The sequence below is a fragment of the Chiloscyllium punctatum genome, chromosome 16, assembly GCF_047496795.1.
Source record: "Chiloscyllium punctatum isolate Juve2018m chromosome 16, sChiPun1.3, whole genome shotgun sequence".
NCBI classification, from domain to species: Eukaryota; Metazoa; Chordata; class Chondrichthyes; order Orectolobiformes; family Hemiscylliidae; genus Chiloscyllium; species Chiloscyllium punctatum.
Window position 1 is genome coordinate 6,713,436 of NC_092754.1, and position 17,717 is coordinate 6,731,152.

Genomic DNA, 17,717 nt, shown 5'->3' on the forward strand with positions numbered 1-17,717 from the left:
ACCTCAAATCAAACCATCCCTTAGCCTTCTCTTGAGGAAAAAACAACCTTTAACATTTTGAATCTTCCCTCATAACTGCAATTTTAAAGCCCTGATCAATATTTAGCCCACAGGCAACACATAGAAACAGATTTCACAGGCACTTATCTTTTGCTGTCTGTGCAACTTTACAAGCTAGTTGCTAAACCACAGTACTCAATAAGCTGTAATGCATTTTTCATAATCTAAAGATCGAAAGGCAAGTCCCTTGTTTGTTAGGGTGATACCACTACACAATCTTAGATTTCATGCTTGGTGCTCAGACTATATTAAGTTAATAAGTCATATCTACTGCTACACACAATTTCATAGGAACACACTTCGAACTAGAGAGCAACATAGTATAATACAGTTTAACTAGAATAGAAGAGATGTAACTAATCCACAAGGGTGACTATTTTCACTGAAGAGGAGAAAATTGATCACTCTACTAAAACACATTTTTCTCAACAGCGTGTGGAGCAAATATCCTTGTGGCCTACATAAAGAACAAACTTATTAGGGTGGAATGTGTTCAGATTATTTCATTCTTGTGCACTTCAATAAACACCAAAATCAAAAAGTATAAAAATTCTCTTCATTGTGGGCCAGAAAGAACTAAACATCTAATACTTGCACATACCTGGTTTGAGATGAATTTTACTGGAATGAGCGAGGTACATATAACTCATCTACATCCAAAACTAACACAATGAGAAAAGCTGTCAACATCAAAAAACATCCCCAAAAGCTATTCTTTTTATCTCACTGAAAAAGGATAATTTATGTTTTCCCCTCAAAATTCGCAAGTCTAGTTTACAACTGTTTACACTTGAGAACTAAAATAGTCAACAGTGGAAGACTGAAACATCTGTATCTATTTGCTATATACTAAAGGGATGATTGTTTATCCATTCAGCATTTATAGCACTTTGAAACCTCTTTCTTAACACATTTATCTGGATTTATTTATTTCTGCCAAATTCCTCTAAGCTGTCTTATTATATTGCAAAATGGCAACTTACTGACAGACGAATATAGGTTAATGCCATTACAATACAAGGCACTCCCAGTCTTAAAACGTTTGAGAGAAATGTTAAGTAAACATTGGTGTTTGTAAATTCAGTGGCAAATTGTAAATAACAAACAAGAAAGTTCTTGCTATTTGAGCTTATGCAATTTGGGAATACCAAAGTAATTCAGCATTAGCAATAATCAAAAATCAATGTGTGCCTTGTGTTCCTATTCAGCTCCTATTGCCAGCAAGATAATTTCTTGGTAAGAAGATTAGAGTTTCCCTTGGTCAACAGAGGAGGCTGATTGAGCAACATTGCTTTGAAGAGGCAACCATTTGCAATGTGTGTGCAAGACTGTACATGCGTTTACAGTTCAAAGCAAGAACTACCTGCTGCAGAAAACAACTGATAAAAATACACCTGAACAACATAAGCTGTTATTAAGGGGTAAAATGGCCAATGCCTTGTGATGACACAGGTACACAGAATTACTACTGGTTTGTTAGTCAACTGGAGCTTGTGCATTGTTTACCTCTCAGGTACAGCATGTCTGCGTTAGAGATCTACAGCACACAAACAGGACCTTCGGTACATCATGCCCACCTCAAACAAGTACCACCTAACAATTTGAATCCCATTTTCCAGCAGTTGGACAATAGTCATTGCAGCTCAAGTACAAATCTGAATACTTCAATGAATCTCTTGATTCTGCACTGGAATTGTCATTTCAGATAATGTGCTCAGGTCTTGGGGATTAAACCAATGATCTGTTGACTGAAAAGGTGAGAACATTACCACTGAGCCATGGTCAATAGCATAAAATAAACTATTCAAAACCGAGTTTATTCAACAATAATGTCGCTAAGGTTTTAAAATTGCTGTTATTAAGAATGATGCAATGGGTTAAAGTTTATTTTCCTTAGAACTGGAGTTGCCATTGAATTTATCTTAGTCCTTTTGTACATGTTGTAATAATTGAACTTCATTATTTGGGAGGGTTGTAATTTGCCACATTGCTCAGCAAGGTCTCTGATGCCCCAGTGTCTCACCCTACCGTTAACAGATTCTCTCATTCTGTTGCTTACAGTGTAAGCTCTACTGAAAATACTTTTAACCTCTGACAATCTAAGTTACAGCTTCAGCAACTAGACACCCAACTCCACCAGAATGTACCAATGGCATTTCCTACAGTCAAAAGGTTGAGATCAGCACGTTTCACTCAATGAAATTGGACTTAATCTACTGTGTGACACATTGGATAAGCAACTCTGAATGTCATAAGCTGCACATTACAGAACATATGGATATTAGAAAGAAAGTAGGCCATTTGACATTCATGTATCCTGGTGGCTAGTTTTCTGCCTGTTTGCCCTATGTAGCGTTTGTTACAGTTTTTGCAAGGTATTTTGTAGATGACATTAGTTTTGCTTGTTGCCTGTTCTAAGTTCATTAGCTACTGTTTTAGTGTGTTGGTGGGTTTATGGGCTACCAGGATGCCAAGGGGTCTGAGTAGTCTGCAGTAATTTCAGAGATGTCTAATGTAGGAGAGAATGGCTAGGGTTTCTGGATGTGCTTTGTCTACTTGTTTGGGTTTGTTGCTCATAAATCGATGGACTGTGTTCATTGGGAATCCGTTCTTTTTAAATACACTGTACAGTGACTTTCCTCTGCTCTGCATAGTTGCTCTGTGCTGCAGTGTGTGGTGGCTCATTGAAATAATGTTATAATGCAGCTTCGTTTGTGGATGTTCGGATGATTGCTTCTGTAGTTCAATATTTGGTCTGTATGTGTTGTTTGCCTGTAGATGCTGGTTTGAAGTTCCCCACTGGCTGTTCGTTCTACTGTGACATATAGGAATGACAGTTTGTTGCTGTTTTCCTCCTCCTTAGTTAATTATATGCAGTAAGGGTATTATCGATAGTCTTGAAATATATCAAAAAACCATAGCTAAATAAAGTAACATGCTCTGATCACCATACTATCAAAAAGTGCTTCAAGAGAGGAGTACCAAATGATGAGAATTAATGATAATGGATTTGACTTAATGAATCAAAACAGGACACAAAAGGGGTGCTGGAAAACTCAAAAAAGTTGCATATTCCATTCTGGATAAACAAACAAAAATCAAAATAATAAATGAAATGTCACCAGAATCCTGCAGAGAGAAGTCACAACAGAATACTTGTCCCTTTTTCTAACAGGTTTTCTAACCAAGTCTCAAAAGTCAGAAGCTTCATTATCAAGTCTCAGAAACTGCCACCTACGTCTTACATTCTCTCTCTCTCTCTCTCTCCTGTCCAGCTAATGGAAACACTATCAAACAAAACAAAATTAGATATTTTGCATCTGACCTCACCTGCACAAAGGTTTTATCTGCTTCTCGACGACGAAGTTGATGGTCAAATAGAATTGCCCGAATCTGTCGGTCTTGGTGTTTGATATAATACTCCACTGCTGTCTGACAGGGACGGCATAGCTTGTAGGTCTGTTCAAGATGGTGTTTATATACCTCAATTTCTTCTTCATATTTATCCTGAGAGAAATAGGAAAACATTGGTCAATGTTTAAATCAGTGGAAGATGTATGTTTTCTAAAAGATGCAACTTGTTTGCATCCAAATGCAAGAGATTTTACAACATCGGATAGGGTCATTCATAAAGAGCTTGCCAAACCTTTCCACGCTGTGACCCTATTTCAAAGTTTGCAAACTATCACAACCCCTCAGCAAGCAGGGAGGGAGGGCTTGCAGTGCCACCTCAGAGCTCAATTTCATCTTGTGATCCCTCTTGGGGTCCTAAGCCCAATAAGATTTCTCAATAAGAGCTGCCTCACTAAGTTCCGATTCCCTGACATATTAAGCTTCTCTTTTTCACTGTTTCAGAATGGTTTGTGGATCCTGCTTCAACTAAATTCCAAGTTCAAAGGCAAGTGGAGTTTGAAAACTTTCATTAAAACTGACTTAGGTTAATACATCCAAACAAGTGATGTTGGGTATTGGATAACCAATGCCATGCACCACATGAATAACACAATCTGAAGTACTTGCAGTTGGCACAGAGTAGCATTAAAAGGGGCTCAAGATCAGATTGTCCTTTGACAAGGCAATTTGGCTTGCCTGCTTTACTCCCAAGTCATTCCCTCATCCAAAAATTTCAAAAATCAAAACATATTTTTGGGAAGATATTGGTTTTGCATTAAGACAGAGCATCCAGTTTATTACCTCCTGGAGACAGTTCAACACAAGAGGATAGAAGGATATACTGGATTTATGTTTTGGACATTTCTTACTTTTTTGTCCTTACAGAAACACTAATTTACATTCTAGCAAATCCTCAACAGTCAGAGACACTGGATGCCTTATCAGAATAACAGACAGCAAAAATATAAAAAATGACAAGGATGCAAAATTATAAAAACCTTATCATTTCAGTATATTACAAAGCTTCATAATTAATATTTTTCAAAGTATTTGTTCTCCTTTGTAAGTACTGTGTAAATTGGTTTATTTCAAGGTCTTTTCAAACAATCTCACTTTTAAAGTAAAATTCAGGTAATTAAAAAAACCTTGGAACATTTTATTGAAAAAGAGACAATTCTGGGGAATCATGACTTCAGGTAATTGTCTGGATTCACTTCAGGAATCATGCACCTGGGTTTTAGGGTGGTTCTGTTAGAAGTTCTTTTTTTCCCCTCCCAGACAGTGGAAAACCTTTATTAAGTTGGGATAAGTCTGCTGAGGAACTTGTTTGCATCCAAATGCAAGAGATTTTACAACATCGGATAGGGTCATTCATAAAGAGCTTGCCAAACCTTTCCATGCTGTGACCCTATTTCAAAGTTTGCAAACTATCACAACCCTGCTCTGACTTTCTGGAGCACCACGATGAAGCTAGTGCAAAACTAAATTGCCCTTGGGCAACTACATCTGGAAGACTTCTCAATAGTGCTTCCTGAGCAAGCTGTCTGCACCAACAACCAACTGCATGCATCTAATGGCATGTGCTAAAACACCAACCATATGAATATACCATACTCTTGAAGGAAACAAAACAATAAAGTAACTATTATAGGCAAAAAAATGCCTTTTTCCTCCAAACTGAATGATGAAAGGATTTGAAAACAAGGATGAAAATATTAATAGAAGTATTACAAAACCAGGAACCCATTCAAGCCAGAAAGCACATCAAGACTTGATATGGTCTGCAGAGTTTTTAAAACAGCTCTAGTTTACAGAAGGTAGTAGACGGGAAGCCAGCCAAAAAATCCATATAGGTGTGTTAAAAAACATTTCAACTGAACACAGACCAAGACCGGAGGTGTGGTTGGAACATGCTTTCTTTGATAACTTCTTATTTTGGCCTCAGATTCATTTTATACTCATCTTGAATTTGCATACAAGCTTGTTGCAGCTGAGAACCAAGAGTGAGAACTGTTCAGACATGTTTTAAACTGCGTGCAAGTAAATAACTGCTCAGCACTCCTCCCCCTTCTCCCCTCCCATACAATTGATATATTGAGAAATCTTGATGAACTATTTTAGAAATAAGGATAAAAAAACGACTGCAGTCACGTTGTTATTTGACAGAAAGCTATGGACGTTAACCTTTGATGGGATCCTATTACACTGTATCTGGAAAGACAGATAGTTAATCCTCAAAATAAAACACTGTCTCAATGACAAACGTCGAGAATCATCTGGTGAAAGTCTCCCGTCTGAAGAGTGGAGACTTCCTAAATTATTCCGATCACCTTCAGAAGGTGAACACTATTTATTCACAATGCCTCAAATTAACTAATCTTAATTAGTACTGAAATATGTTCCTTATATGTAGATGCATTAGACGACATCTTTTGTGCTCTACAAGCTTTCAAAGCTATGCCACTATCAAAAATCTGTCAGATCACAGACAAAGCTCCTTAAAAAGTATCTTGGAGGTCTTCTTAAAGTAAATAAATTTCTTGACTTGAAGTTCAGCAATCACTTACAAAATACACATACAGTATTCAACCGTGAATACCAACAAACAGGTTTGAAATGTAAACAAAACAGAATTCACAAAAAGTTAAAGCACCAAGTCAATCACTTTCAATTGGAAGTCAAGAAATATGCCTATGACAAAAGACATTTTCCACTGTGTTCTCCTGTTCCAAAAGGAACTGTGTGGCAAATCCCAAACAGCTAGTGTTTTGTACCCCAGGCCACTGGTCATTTTTATGTATGTAAACAATTACAAGCAACACACTCTCGATGATAGTACCAGAGTTCAATTTAATCCTATTGTTGATATTTGCATGCGCGTATTTCCATACTGCATCACTCAGTTGTATTTCAGGCTCGGGAATTAAGCCAGCCACGTGGGCAGCATTCACCTTAGTCAGGAGGTTGTAGGATCAAGTTCCACTCCAGAGACTGCAGCATACTTTTAAAAAAATATTTATTCGCAGGATAAAAAAAAAGTATCGTTGGCTAGTTCAGCACTTACTGTCTATTCCTATTTGCCCTCTAGGGCGGTGGTGGTAGTGATCTGCCTTCTTAAACCACTGCAGTCCATAAGATACAGGCACACCTACAGTGCTGTTAGGAAGGAATTCCAAGATTACCGTGGAGGAACTGGGACATAATTATGAATTAGGATTGAATGTGAATTGGAGGGGAACATGCAATAGATAAAATCAGAACTGGCAGCTACTGATTTATTCAGTGTCACCATATGGTGAAACCTTTGGACAGGTATCAAAAATTTAATTAAGGAATTAAAAACCTCTCACAGTCAAGTGTAGAACTGCAATACAACTGTTCACCCAATCAATGCTACTGCGTAAATAGTGATCTCTAGAAAGAACACTAATGAAGTGCCTGGTTTACAGTGGACAACCACAAATATATTAGCCCTCATTTTAATCTGTGCAGCCAAAAAAAAAAGAACAGTAAACCATTTGCCTCGTTCAGTCTGTTCCACCATTCATTAAAATCACAGCCAATTCTAGGATGGTCTCAGCTGGACTTTCCTGTCTGCTCCCTCTAGCCCTTCACTCCCTTCTCAGTCAAAAATACTTTTTACTTCAGCCTTTAATTTAAATACCAGCTTCTACTACCTTGAGGAAGGGAATTTCACATTCAAAGAACATAAAAGTTATTTGAGTCTTAAAGAAAAAGTTGTCTTATTTTAAACTACATCTCTAGTTTCAGTCTCCCTGATCTCAATTTTTGACAGAGTACAGTTATAGAGATATGCAACTTTCATGATTGTCAGAGATTCTAACACATTGGTTTACCAATTAAGTCACAGCTAAACCAGCAGACACAGCAGTTGGAGCAACTTTTAAACTGATCTTACTTTGGTTCCAAAGTTTATTCCAGAAATTGTATTAATGAAAAACATGATAAAACACCAATAGTTTGAATACCGGAGAAAATCTATCTTAATTTGGTACTGAAATTTACTGATATCCAGTTGATAAGATTTTGATTTATCTGGGAAGTTCTTGCATTACTGGAAATATAGTGAAGCAACTGGTAATTGGGATGATCAGTTTTGCATGCAGTCTAAAGTTACACTAAGTATTAGTGTGGCAAGAAGTGGTAGGAATTGTTTATTGAAATAGTCAAGTGTAATCCTTCACTAATAAGCTGATTATGTGCGAAAAAAATGTATGATAAGCCACAAATGTGAGTTTCATCAGTTTACAGAAAAACATTTACAACTATTTAGTTCAACGAGTAATGAGCTAGTGAAAGTAACCTGCAGTGTACATGATATTTGTTGTTGCGGGACTTGGATTTGAGGTGCCATTACTGGAATGTAGCATTACAAATCCAAGTGCAATGAATACACTGACTTTTGAGTGGATTAAAGCAATAAAAAGATTAGCTTCCACAAAACTGTTCACCCAAACCACAATTTGGATCCAGCAATGCAATACAATACAATTTCAAATAGTGCCAAGAATGCTCCCTTGCCCTTACAAAATATCGATGCATCATTTATACCAACACACCATCCCTCCAAAACCAAAAGAATGGGAGGGGGAGGAACCTTATATAGAGAAACACAAGATTATGAAGGGGATAGATTTGAAAGAAAGAGAGGTTGTTTCCACAACTAGCGAGCATAGCCTCAAAATAAAGGGGAGCAGGTTTAGGACTGAATTGAGGAGGAACTTCTTCACTTAAAAGGGTTGAGAATCTCTGGAATTCCCTGACCAGTGAAGCAGTTTAGGCTACCTTGAAGGTTTTTAAAAGGCAAAAATAGATTTTTCCAACAGTAAAGGAGTTAAGGGTTATGGTTAGCAGGCAGACAAGTGGAGCCAAGTCCATGAAAAGATCATCCATGATCTTATTGAATAATAGGTTCAACAGGCCAGATGGCCTAATCCTGCTCCAATTTATGTTCTAATGATAAATCTTTTGCAACCCAGTTATGTCCATATTTCAATTTCCATAATGCATAAATGTTTGTGACATATGTAAAATTGGGAATGCTTGAGGTGAGAATTACACATCACAAGCTGGTTACGGGGCTGAAGGCTTTCATGGATGTAAGGATATTGGATCATAACTAATTTAAAATTTAGATTTCACTTAACCAGGAGCTACTGTACATCAGCAAGCACAAGGTAATAAATGAAATGGGACTTGGTCAGAGTTGAAGCACAGGCAGCACAATGCTGGGCCTCAAGTTTGTGGAAGGGTAGAATGACAGATCAGCCACGTGTGCTTTGAATTGTCGTGTCTGGAGGTAACAAAGACAGATTAAAGTTTCAACAACAGATTGTCTTTCCTCTATCTCTGTACATGCTATGAAGGTGGAAATGGGCAGCCTTTATATCATCATAAATGTGATAAGAGTTGTCAACAGTTTGAGGGGTGGTGGGTTGGGAACTGAAAATGATGCCTCCAGTATTCCTGATATTTTACTCTTCCACATAACAAAAGCCAAATACTTTGCTGCCCATGCTTCAACTCTCACCAAGTCCCATTTATCACCCCACTACTTGCTGACCTGGGGTAACTCCTGGTCAAAGTCTAAATTAGTTATTCTTACCAGGTTTGTTTGCTCAACAGTTAAAATGATAAAACTCCACCTCTATCTCTCTCTTTCTGACTTTGCTGGACACCACTTTCAAAAAGCTACAAATAGGCAGATGAATTGTACGAGTGATTTTCAACAGCTCGAAACAAAACTGAAAAGACCAACCGCATCACTATAGATCTGACCAAATGAGGAGGCATGCCCAAACAACAGTAAACAGTAACAGCCGCTCAAAACCATGGTCAGCTTATAGGCTGATTATACAGCCATTATATACAATAGGAAGCATGAAAATGAGCTCTAACAAAACCAGTTGCACAGAATCCCACAATAGCTGATGAAAATGCAAAGGTACAGAGACATGGAAAGAATTGCACTTCAAAGACAAGAGTACTCATGAAATCAAGTTAGTGTAAAAATTCCATCATGCAAGAATAGAGAAATTCAATTTTCCAAGTATCTCTTCAATTTTTCAAAGGTTTTAATTAGGTTTATATCGGCAGCCTGAACAAATAATGCAAGTGACATATGGTAAAACGGGGAAAAAAGTTGATTTTTTTATCCCACTTTATTAAGGGTTAAACTCATGCTGCATACAATCAAGCCAGAAATCTCACTCCTGGTCAAAAGGGACTATCACAGGGAAAAGATAACCTGGCTTTCAGAAGAAAAAAATTCATGTTATTTATATTGAAGTTCTAAATGCAGCCAGTCACATGACGAAAATCTCCAACATGAATCTTTTGGAATAGTTTATACTTCAACAAACCAAGTAATTAAATCACTGTCATGACAATGCAAAATTTTATAGTTTAACAGCTCACTTAAACTACTATTGCCACATGCTACCTTGCAACAAAAATCCCACTCACACATCACTGATGCTTACTGACCTACGTTGGACTTTACAAGAACTAAATATACTTTATTTGGAAAGGATAAACCAGAAAAATGGAAGTTTGGATTCTAGTCCTTCCTTTGTAGCTCAAGACAAAAACTATAACTGTATAATCAGCCTATAAGCTGACCATGCTTTTGAGCGGCTGTTACTGTTTACTGTTTACTGTTGTTTGGGCATGCCTCATCATTTGGTCAGATCTATAGTGATGCGGTTGGTCTTTTCAGTTTTGTTTTGAGCTGTTGAAAATCACTCGTACAATTCATCTGCCTATTTGTAGCTTTTTGTACAAGCGCAAAACAGCACCAAGCATTAATCATCCTCGGGACTAAACTGGTCACATTTCACATTGCGATAATTCGTGGAATAGTGGGCTAGACTTTCAGTGCATTCTTCCCATCAGGGATAAGCAATGCCTCAAAAGAAAAATTCTCAACTTGATTTTCAAATCCCTCCACTGTGCTTATTCCTTCCCTGTCACTCATCTCCTCCAGGCCAACCAGCCTCCCAATATATCTGTGCTCCTCCAATACTGGTCTTTTGCTCATTGCTAAAACCCTACGCTCTGAAATTCTCTCCCTAAATCGGTTTCTCACCTCTCTCTGCCACTAAGATTTTCCTTAAAAACTACCTTCGATTCCACCTTCCCATTTCTCGATATATGTCGGTGTTAAATTTTATTTGGTAACACTCTGGTGAAGTGCCTTGAAATTTTTATCTAAATTAGGAACATGTGATACAAATACAAGTAGTTTTGTTGTTAAGGTCTACATTTGACTAAAAAATATGCCTCCAAATATTGTTGGTATATTTAGAGATGAAAAACATTTGTATTAGAGGTATTATTTGTTGGAAAATAGAAATGGTGTTTTCATATATTCTAACTCCATTATGCAAGAATATGCAGGAAGATGAACACCTATAAGGAGGAGTGTGGTGATTTAACCTATCGGATAACCCAATACTTATACTGCTTTAACAGAAGTAGAAAAGCATACAAACTTTAAAACTGTGCTATTATACCCATTAGAACCATGCCCAAATTGCAATTTCAGTTCAAAAGCTTTATGGGCAACTCAGTTGTGGTGGCCAAAGTCAGTAAACAATTTTTTTTAAAATTAGAAAACTTGGAAATATCCAGCAAGTCTAGCAGCATTGGTTTGAGTTTCTGAAATATTAACTTTCTATAAAAAATGCTACTATAAAAGTGGGTATTTCTAGTACATGCTTTTAATTTCAGATTTCCAGCATCTTCAGTATTTTGCTTAAGTCAACAAACCACAGGTTTCAACAGTTTGTTAAAATTGATGAATAGGCAGATCGAGACTAGCATTAACAGAAAAGAGCATGTAAAATTCATTCCAACTTTGCTTAAAATGCCCTGTGGCACAGTGGTAAAGTCTCTCCCCTGGACTAGGAGGCCTGGGTTCAAGTCACACCTGCTCCAAGAGTGTGAAATAACATCTCTGAACAGGTCGATTAGAAAAATAGGTTAAATAATTTTTTTAAATCATCATCGGTGCCAGAATTCAATCAACTGGTGTAACTAGAGCACCCTCTACTGTAATAGAAATGTCATCGTTAACCTCACAATATGCTCTATTATATTCTAGGTTGCAGCTTGTTTAACAGTAATCAGGATGCAGAACAAAAACTTTAGGAAGCAGCTTGCACGTCCTAATTACATCAGGCCAATAACAGAGGGTTGCATCCATCAATGTTTCCATTTAAAATAAAATTAATAGGACATATTCAAGAGTACTGCTCCAAAATGGAAGTTTATTTGCGGTCACCAAATTGAGAATACAGAATGATAAATTATTTAAAGTCAACCACATGCCATTAGTACATTAAAACAGCTTGCATTTCTATAGCACCTTTTAACATACCAAAATACTTCAAGGCACTGTCCAAATAAAACTTGATGCTGAGCCACAGGAAGACACATTTGGACAAGAGACCATGAATGATGTTTGGGACTGAAAAGTGGAGACTATGTGGGAACTCGAGAGATTAAAGAGCTACCAGTAGACAGCTAAACAGATTTTGTAGAGATTTTGAAGAATTGGAAAACTGGTTACAAAAAGGTAGACAGGAAGGGACTCGAAATCAAGGCTGAGAATTTTGAAATCAAAGCATTTTCCAATCAGGAATAAAAGGAAGATACTGAACACAGGAGTGATGGGTGAACAGGACTTGGTGTAAGATTTGGGCAGTTGAGTTTAGAATGAGCTACAGGAGGCTGGCTATGAAAACACTGGAATAGTTAGCAGATAGACATTGTGTGGTCTTGTTGGTTGTCTTGGCAGTCAGAACCTTAAAAAGGGAAACTATGGCAGTGTTCACCCAAGTACAAAACACTTGTCAAGACTGCAGTTTGATACTTTGTCAAATATATCTCAGAAAAGAAAAACGTATATCAACCAGCTTCAAATGAGTCTTCAATTGAGTAAATGCCTCACCACCCACTTCCAAATAATTCAGTTACCTTCAGTTAAATTCAATTAACTTGGACAGGCTTACATTCATACTGTCTTTCTCAAACTCAAGACATCCCAAAGCACTTTACAGCTCATTAAGTATAGTCAGAATAGTGTTGCAATATAAAATAGAGAAAGATAGCAATGAATTCAACACAAAATATACTATTTAAGCCAAAATTCAAAGTATGTACTCAATCAACTATATTCTGATCTTAGGTGAGAACACTTGCACTGCCAAGCCAGCAAGAATTTAACATTGCTAAGCCCATAAATAAAATCAATGCTAAAGATAAAATATACTTTACTTGCAACGTTAAACAAAAAGGAAAGCTAAATCTTCCTTTCTCTGTACATTAATCCATTCCCTTCCTAATGCCTTGCAAATCTACCTACAGCAGAAGGACTGCAGCAGGTTCAAATGACAGCTCAACATCACCTTCTCAAGGGCAACTAGAAACAGGCAATATATGTTACCTATGCTCAAGTCTCATGTTAATAAAATAATAATCAAATGCCTCCATGAGAAAGGATAGTTTAATCATGACATGCTATGATTGAGAGCAAAAGAAAAATGTTGCCAAAGTATATTTGGCAGCAAATTCTATTTGTATTGCATTAGTATTGAATGGAGGATTTGCAGATAACTGCAAAACAGTCTTTAAACTCTACTGGAAAACAATTTGTAGTTTAATTTTATTCACAACTGCTTTGCTAGAATGGCCTGCACACATAGAAGCTCTTGTAAGTGTAGATTAGCAATCAAAAATGCTTTACAGCGAACCAAGAGCAAAAGGGATGTCATGCAAAGGAGTAAACTATTAGGACAGAATGCAAAAATTTAGTCACACGGGTAAAGGATGGCCTTTAAAAAGAACAAACAAACAGGGTGGCAACTTTTGAGAAAATTCTAGAAGGTCAGACTTGACACAGCCCCATTTGTGGGAGGGAGGGTGAAGGCCATCTACAACAGCCAAAATTAAAAACACCCAAGCTGCCTTGTTAATAGCAAGCAAGGTCTGTACTTATTGCATCTGAGCATGTCTACCCATTCCTCCATCTCCCTCCATGAAAAACAAGGCCACTCACTTATTCCTAACCAGGATTTCTATGCAAAGGAGGTGCTAAACTACTTTCAAACTTTTACTCACTAACATGCCATTTGCTAGTCACCTTGCACCTCACTTTTAGTCTTTAGTTTACAACCACACAGCGTAATCCTATACTAGAGACCTAGACTTTTGCCCAAATTTCTTAAGATAATGTGTAAATTGGTTCTTCTAAATTTAAGACTAAATCTCCAAACTCCATAGCTAGTGCAGATTTGACCATGTCAAAGGCAAAGGGCAACCTAATGTTAATGACACATTATCACACTTCTGGGTGCTAGATAAATCTAAGCCTGAGGTCACATTTTCCCCCTCAATTGTCAGAATTTAATGATTCCCCATCATGTGTCTAAAATTAGGAGATTTATAAACAGCTTGGAATTTGAATCTCCTGCCTTAAATCAGAGCTAGGTCATGGGCAGCACGGTGGCACAGTGGTTAGCACTGCTGCCTCACAGCGCCAGAGACCTGGGTTCAATTCTCGTCTCAGGCGACTGACTGAGTGGAGTTTGCACATTCTCCCCGTCTCTGCGTGGGTTTCCTCCGGGTGCTCCGGTTTCCTCCCACAGTCCAAAGATATGCAGGTCAGGTGAATTGGCCATCCTAAATTGCCCGTAGTGTAGGTAAGGGGTAGATGTAGGGGTATGGGTGGGTTGCGCTTCGGCGGGGCGGTGTGGACTTGTTGGGCCGAAGGGCCTGTTTCCACACGAAGTAATCTAATCTAAAAAAAAGTCAGCAGTTTTCCAAACTTCAACAAATTTAATGCAGATTCCACAATAATGTAACAGTACAGTTAATTCTCCAAATACAAAAATATTTAGGGCAAAAAAAATTTGGCACAAGGCTTATTTCCTGATAGAAATTACTCCCAAAATCAATAGAAAAACAACTTGATTGCAATGTGCAAGTGGGAGGAAGATCATTACTTCATTCACGCTGTTCTAGTCTTTGCTTCCAATTCCAGCTTGTCTATACTAAAACACTGATAAAATACATTGGTGAATTTTCAATTTATGCAATGGATATGCCCATTGCTTTGTTATTCAGTCATTGGAAATGGCTAGGACATTGTTTCATACAAATATGAATTTACAGCATAAGTAGGCGATTCAGACCTTCAAGCATACACGGTCATTCAATAAGATCATGCTGATTTATCTGTGTTCCAGATTTGACATTCCCATCAGCCCTGGTAATCTTAAAAATATTCAACCACCTCCCCTGCCTATAAGGCGGAGTGTTCCAGGGTTGCACAACCCTCAACAATTTTCCTCATCTAATTTTAAGAGTACCCCAATTCTGGACTCACTATCAAGGCGATTCAAAATCTAAAATGTCAATTAAATTCACATCAACTCTTCTAAACTCCATAGATAGGATGAATAGATAAAGTCTTTTCCCTGGGGGGGGGGGGGGGGAAGGAGGAGAAAGAAGAGTCCAGAACTAGAAGGCATAGGTTTAGAACAAGAGGGGAAAAGACATTAAAAAAAAAGAGATCTAGGGGCAACTTTTCTTATGCAGAGGGTGGTACATGTATGGAATGAGCTGCCAGAGGAAGTGATGGAGGCTGGTACAATTGCAACAGTTAAAAGACATCTCAATGGATATAGGAATAGGAAGGGATTAGAGGGATATGGGCCAGGCATTGGCAGTTGGGACCAGATTGGGTTAGGATATCTGGTTGGACCGAAGGGTCTGCTTCCATGCTGTAAATCTCTATGACTCTTAACACACACTGTGCTTATCCAATCTTTCCAAGATAATCCATTCATTCCAGATGTAAAACTACAAAATCTCATCTGAACCACCTCTAATGCACATACATCCTTTAAGGAAAATACAGAGGTGTGAATTATTATCTTCATATTGCAAACACAGGCCACGGTGTTGATATGTAGCACGTGCTAAATGGGATAGACTGAACAGATTTAGCAACTCAAGACTGGGCATACACAATGCATTGTGGACAGCACTGGGGCTCAGTGTCAGTGGGCCAGGTTCGATTCCAGCCTTGGGTGACTCTGCTTTAGAATTGGCATTTTCTCCCCATGTCTACGTGAGTTTCCTCCAGGTGCTCCGGTTTCTGCACACAGTCCAAAGATGCACAGGTTGGGTGAATTAACCAAATTGAAACTGTCCGTAGCATTCAGCAATGTATAGACTAGATGGATTAGCCAGGGTAGACGTGGGGTTACAGGAGATGGTGAAGGTCTGGGTGGAATGCTCTTGAGGGTCGGTGCAGATGCAATGAACCGAATGGTCTTGCTCTAAGCTATAGAGATTATATAATCAACAGCACCCAAATTGCACTCCAACGAAATCTGCAATTTTATGGCCTGGCATATCTTTAAGCTGCCATTACTATTAAGCCAATGGACCAATCCTAGTTCAACGACGAGTGCAAGAGGTCAAGCAACACCAGGCATAACCTAAAAGTGAGGCTTCAAACTCGTGAACCTAGAAAACAGGACTATGCACTTGCCAAAAAAGCATAAAGTGATGGACATAACTAAGCGATTCCACAATTCCAGGATCAGATCTAAACTTTGCAGTCTGGCCACAGTTAAGAATAATGACTCGTGGACAACTGAACTGCCTGGAGGAGGCGGCAGCTCCACAAATATCCTCATCCTCAATAATAGAGGAGCCCAACACATCAGTGCACAATATTAAGCTGAAACATATGCAATGGTCTTCAGCTAAAAATGCAGAATGGTGATCCATTTTGGCCTTGTGAGATCAAACATCACAGGTGCCACAAATTTGATTCTCTCCATGTGATTACCATGAAACAGTTGGAGGCACTGGATAAGAGTACTGGCAAGAATACTGAAGACATGTGGTCCAGAACTAGCCATGCCTGAAGCTCCACCCTGCCATCTAACCATTTGCCTTATCTCTTTCACACAAAAAAAAAGGCAAACCCAATCTGGTCAATTACAGACCCAGCAGTCAACTCTCAAAGTGATGGAAGATATCATCAAGCAGCAGCACTTCCTTAGCAATAACCTGGTCACTGACATGCAGTTTGAGTTCCACCAGGGCCTCATCTCACCACAGACTTGATTCAAACATGGATGAAAGTTTACAATTTTGAAGATTTGTAGCTCAGGCTGTGGATCAGGTTTGTAAGTTTGCTTGTTGAGTCGGTGGATTAGTACTCAGATGTTTCATCAATTCACTTAGTCATTTCTTTCATGCATGTAGGATGAAAGCCATCAGGATCCAAGGCTTACCAATCTGCAGTTCCAGTTTACACTATCACCTGCCTAGTCATTACAATTTCAACAATTCCTCTCTCCTTTAAGCTCCAGATTCACAGGCATTACCAGGATCCATTGTTTACTGCCCACCTTTCTTAGCCTCGAGAAAGTGAGGGTGAGCTTTCTGAACAGAACTAGATGGCTTGATAGTTCGTGACTTCAGACAACGTGTCAAGGACAATTCAACCATATTTAATGGTGTGTCTGAAATCAGAGGCCACACCAGGTAAGAGTGGCAGATTTCCTCCCCTAAGAACATGAGTGAACCAGGTGGATTTTCAATGATAACCAAGTAGCTTGTTGCCCAACATCATTACAAGCATTTTCACTCCAGATTTATTCAATAAGGTACATGTTTTATTTTCCAACTGCCAACACTAAACCTCTTAAAGGTCAGTTGTCTTAGGGCCCCAGGATTACTTGTTCAGTAACATAAGCACAATGGTATGACATATCCAAATGCAAACATAACCATTCTATTGCCATAACAGGTAACACACACTTAAAATGGATGTCTGGCTAGCTCTCAATTGAGAGAGTGAGTTAACACAGGGCCACAATCCTTCTCCATTTCATTACTTGTTAAGGAATATGCAGTGTCAAGAAGTAACAAAGTGCTACTAACTAGACGAGTCAGAGATGTATAACATGGAAACAGACCCTTTGGTCCAACCTGTCCATGCCGACCAGATATCCCAACCCAATCTAGACCCACTTGCCAGCACCTAGTCCATATCCCTCTAAACCCTTCCTATTCATATACCCATCCAAATGCCTCTTAAATGTTGCAATTGTACCAGCCTCCACCACATCATCTGGCAGCTCATTCCATACACGTACTACCCTCTGCATGAAAACGTTGCCCCTTAGGTCTCTTTTGCATCCTTTCCCTCTCACCCT

General features: G+C 38.5%; 1 protein-coding gene across 4 annotated transcripts in view; it reads right to left on the minus strand.

Moving 5' to 3' along the window:
* Positions 1–17,717, minus strand: part of tmem201 (transmembrane protein 201) — a 166,506-nt gene that overhangs the window by 126,805 nt on the left and 21,984 nt on the right. For all 4 annotated transcript variants that reach the window (XM_072586133.1, XM_072586131.1, XM_072586132.1 and 1 more), the window contains exon 4: positions 3,391–3,567. In XM_072586133.1, the coding sequence (XP_072442234.1) occupies positions 3,391–3,567 (177 nt within the window). The remainder of the gene's footprint in view (positions 1–3,390; positions 3,568–17,717) is intronic.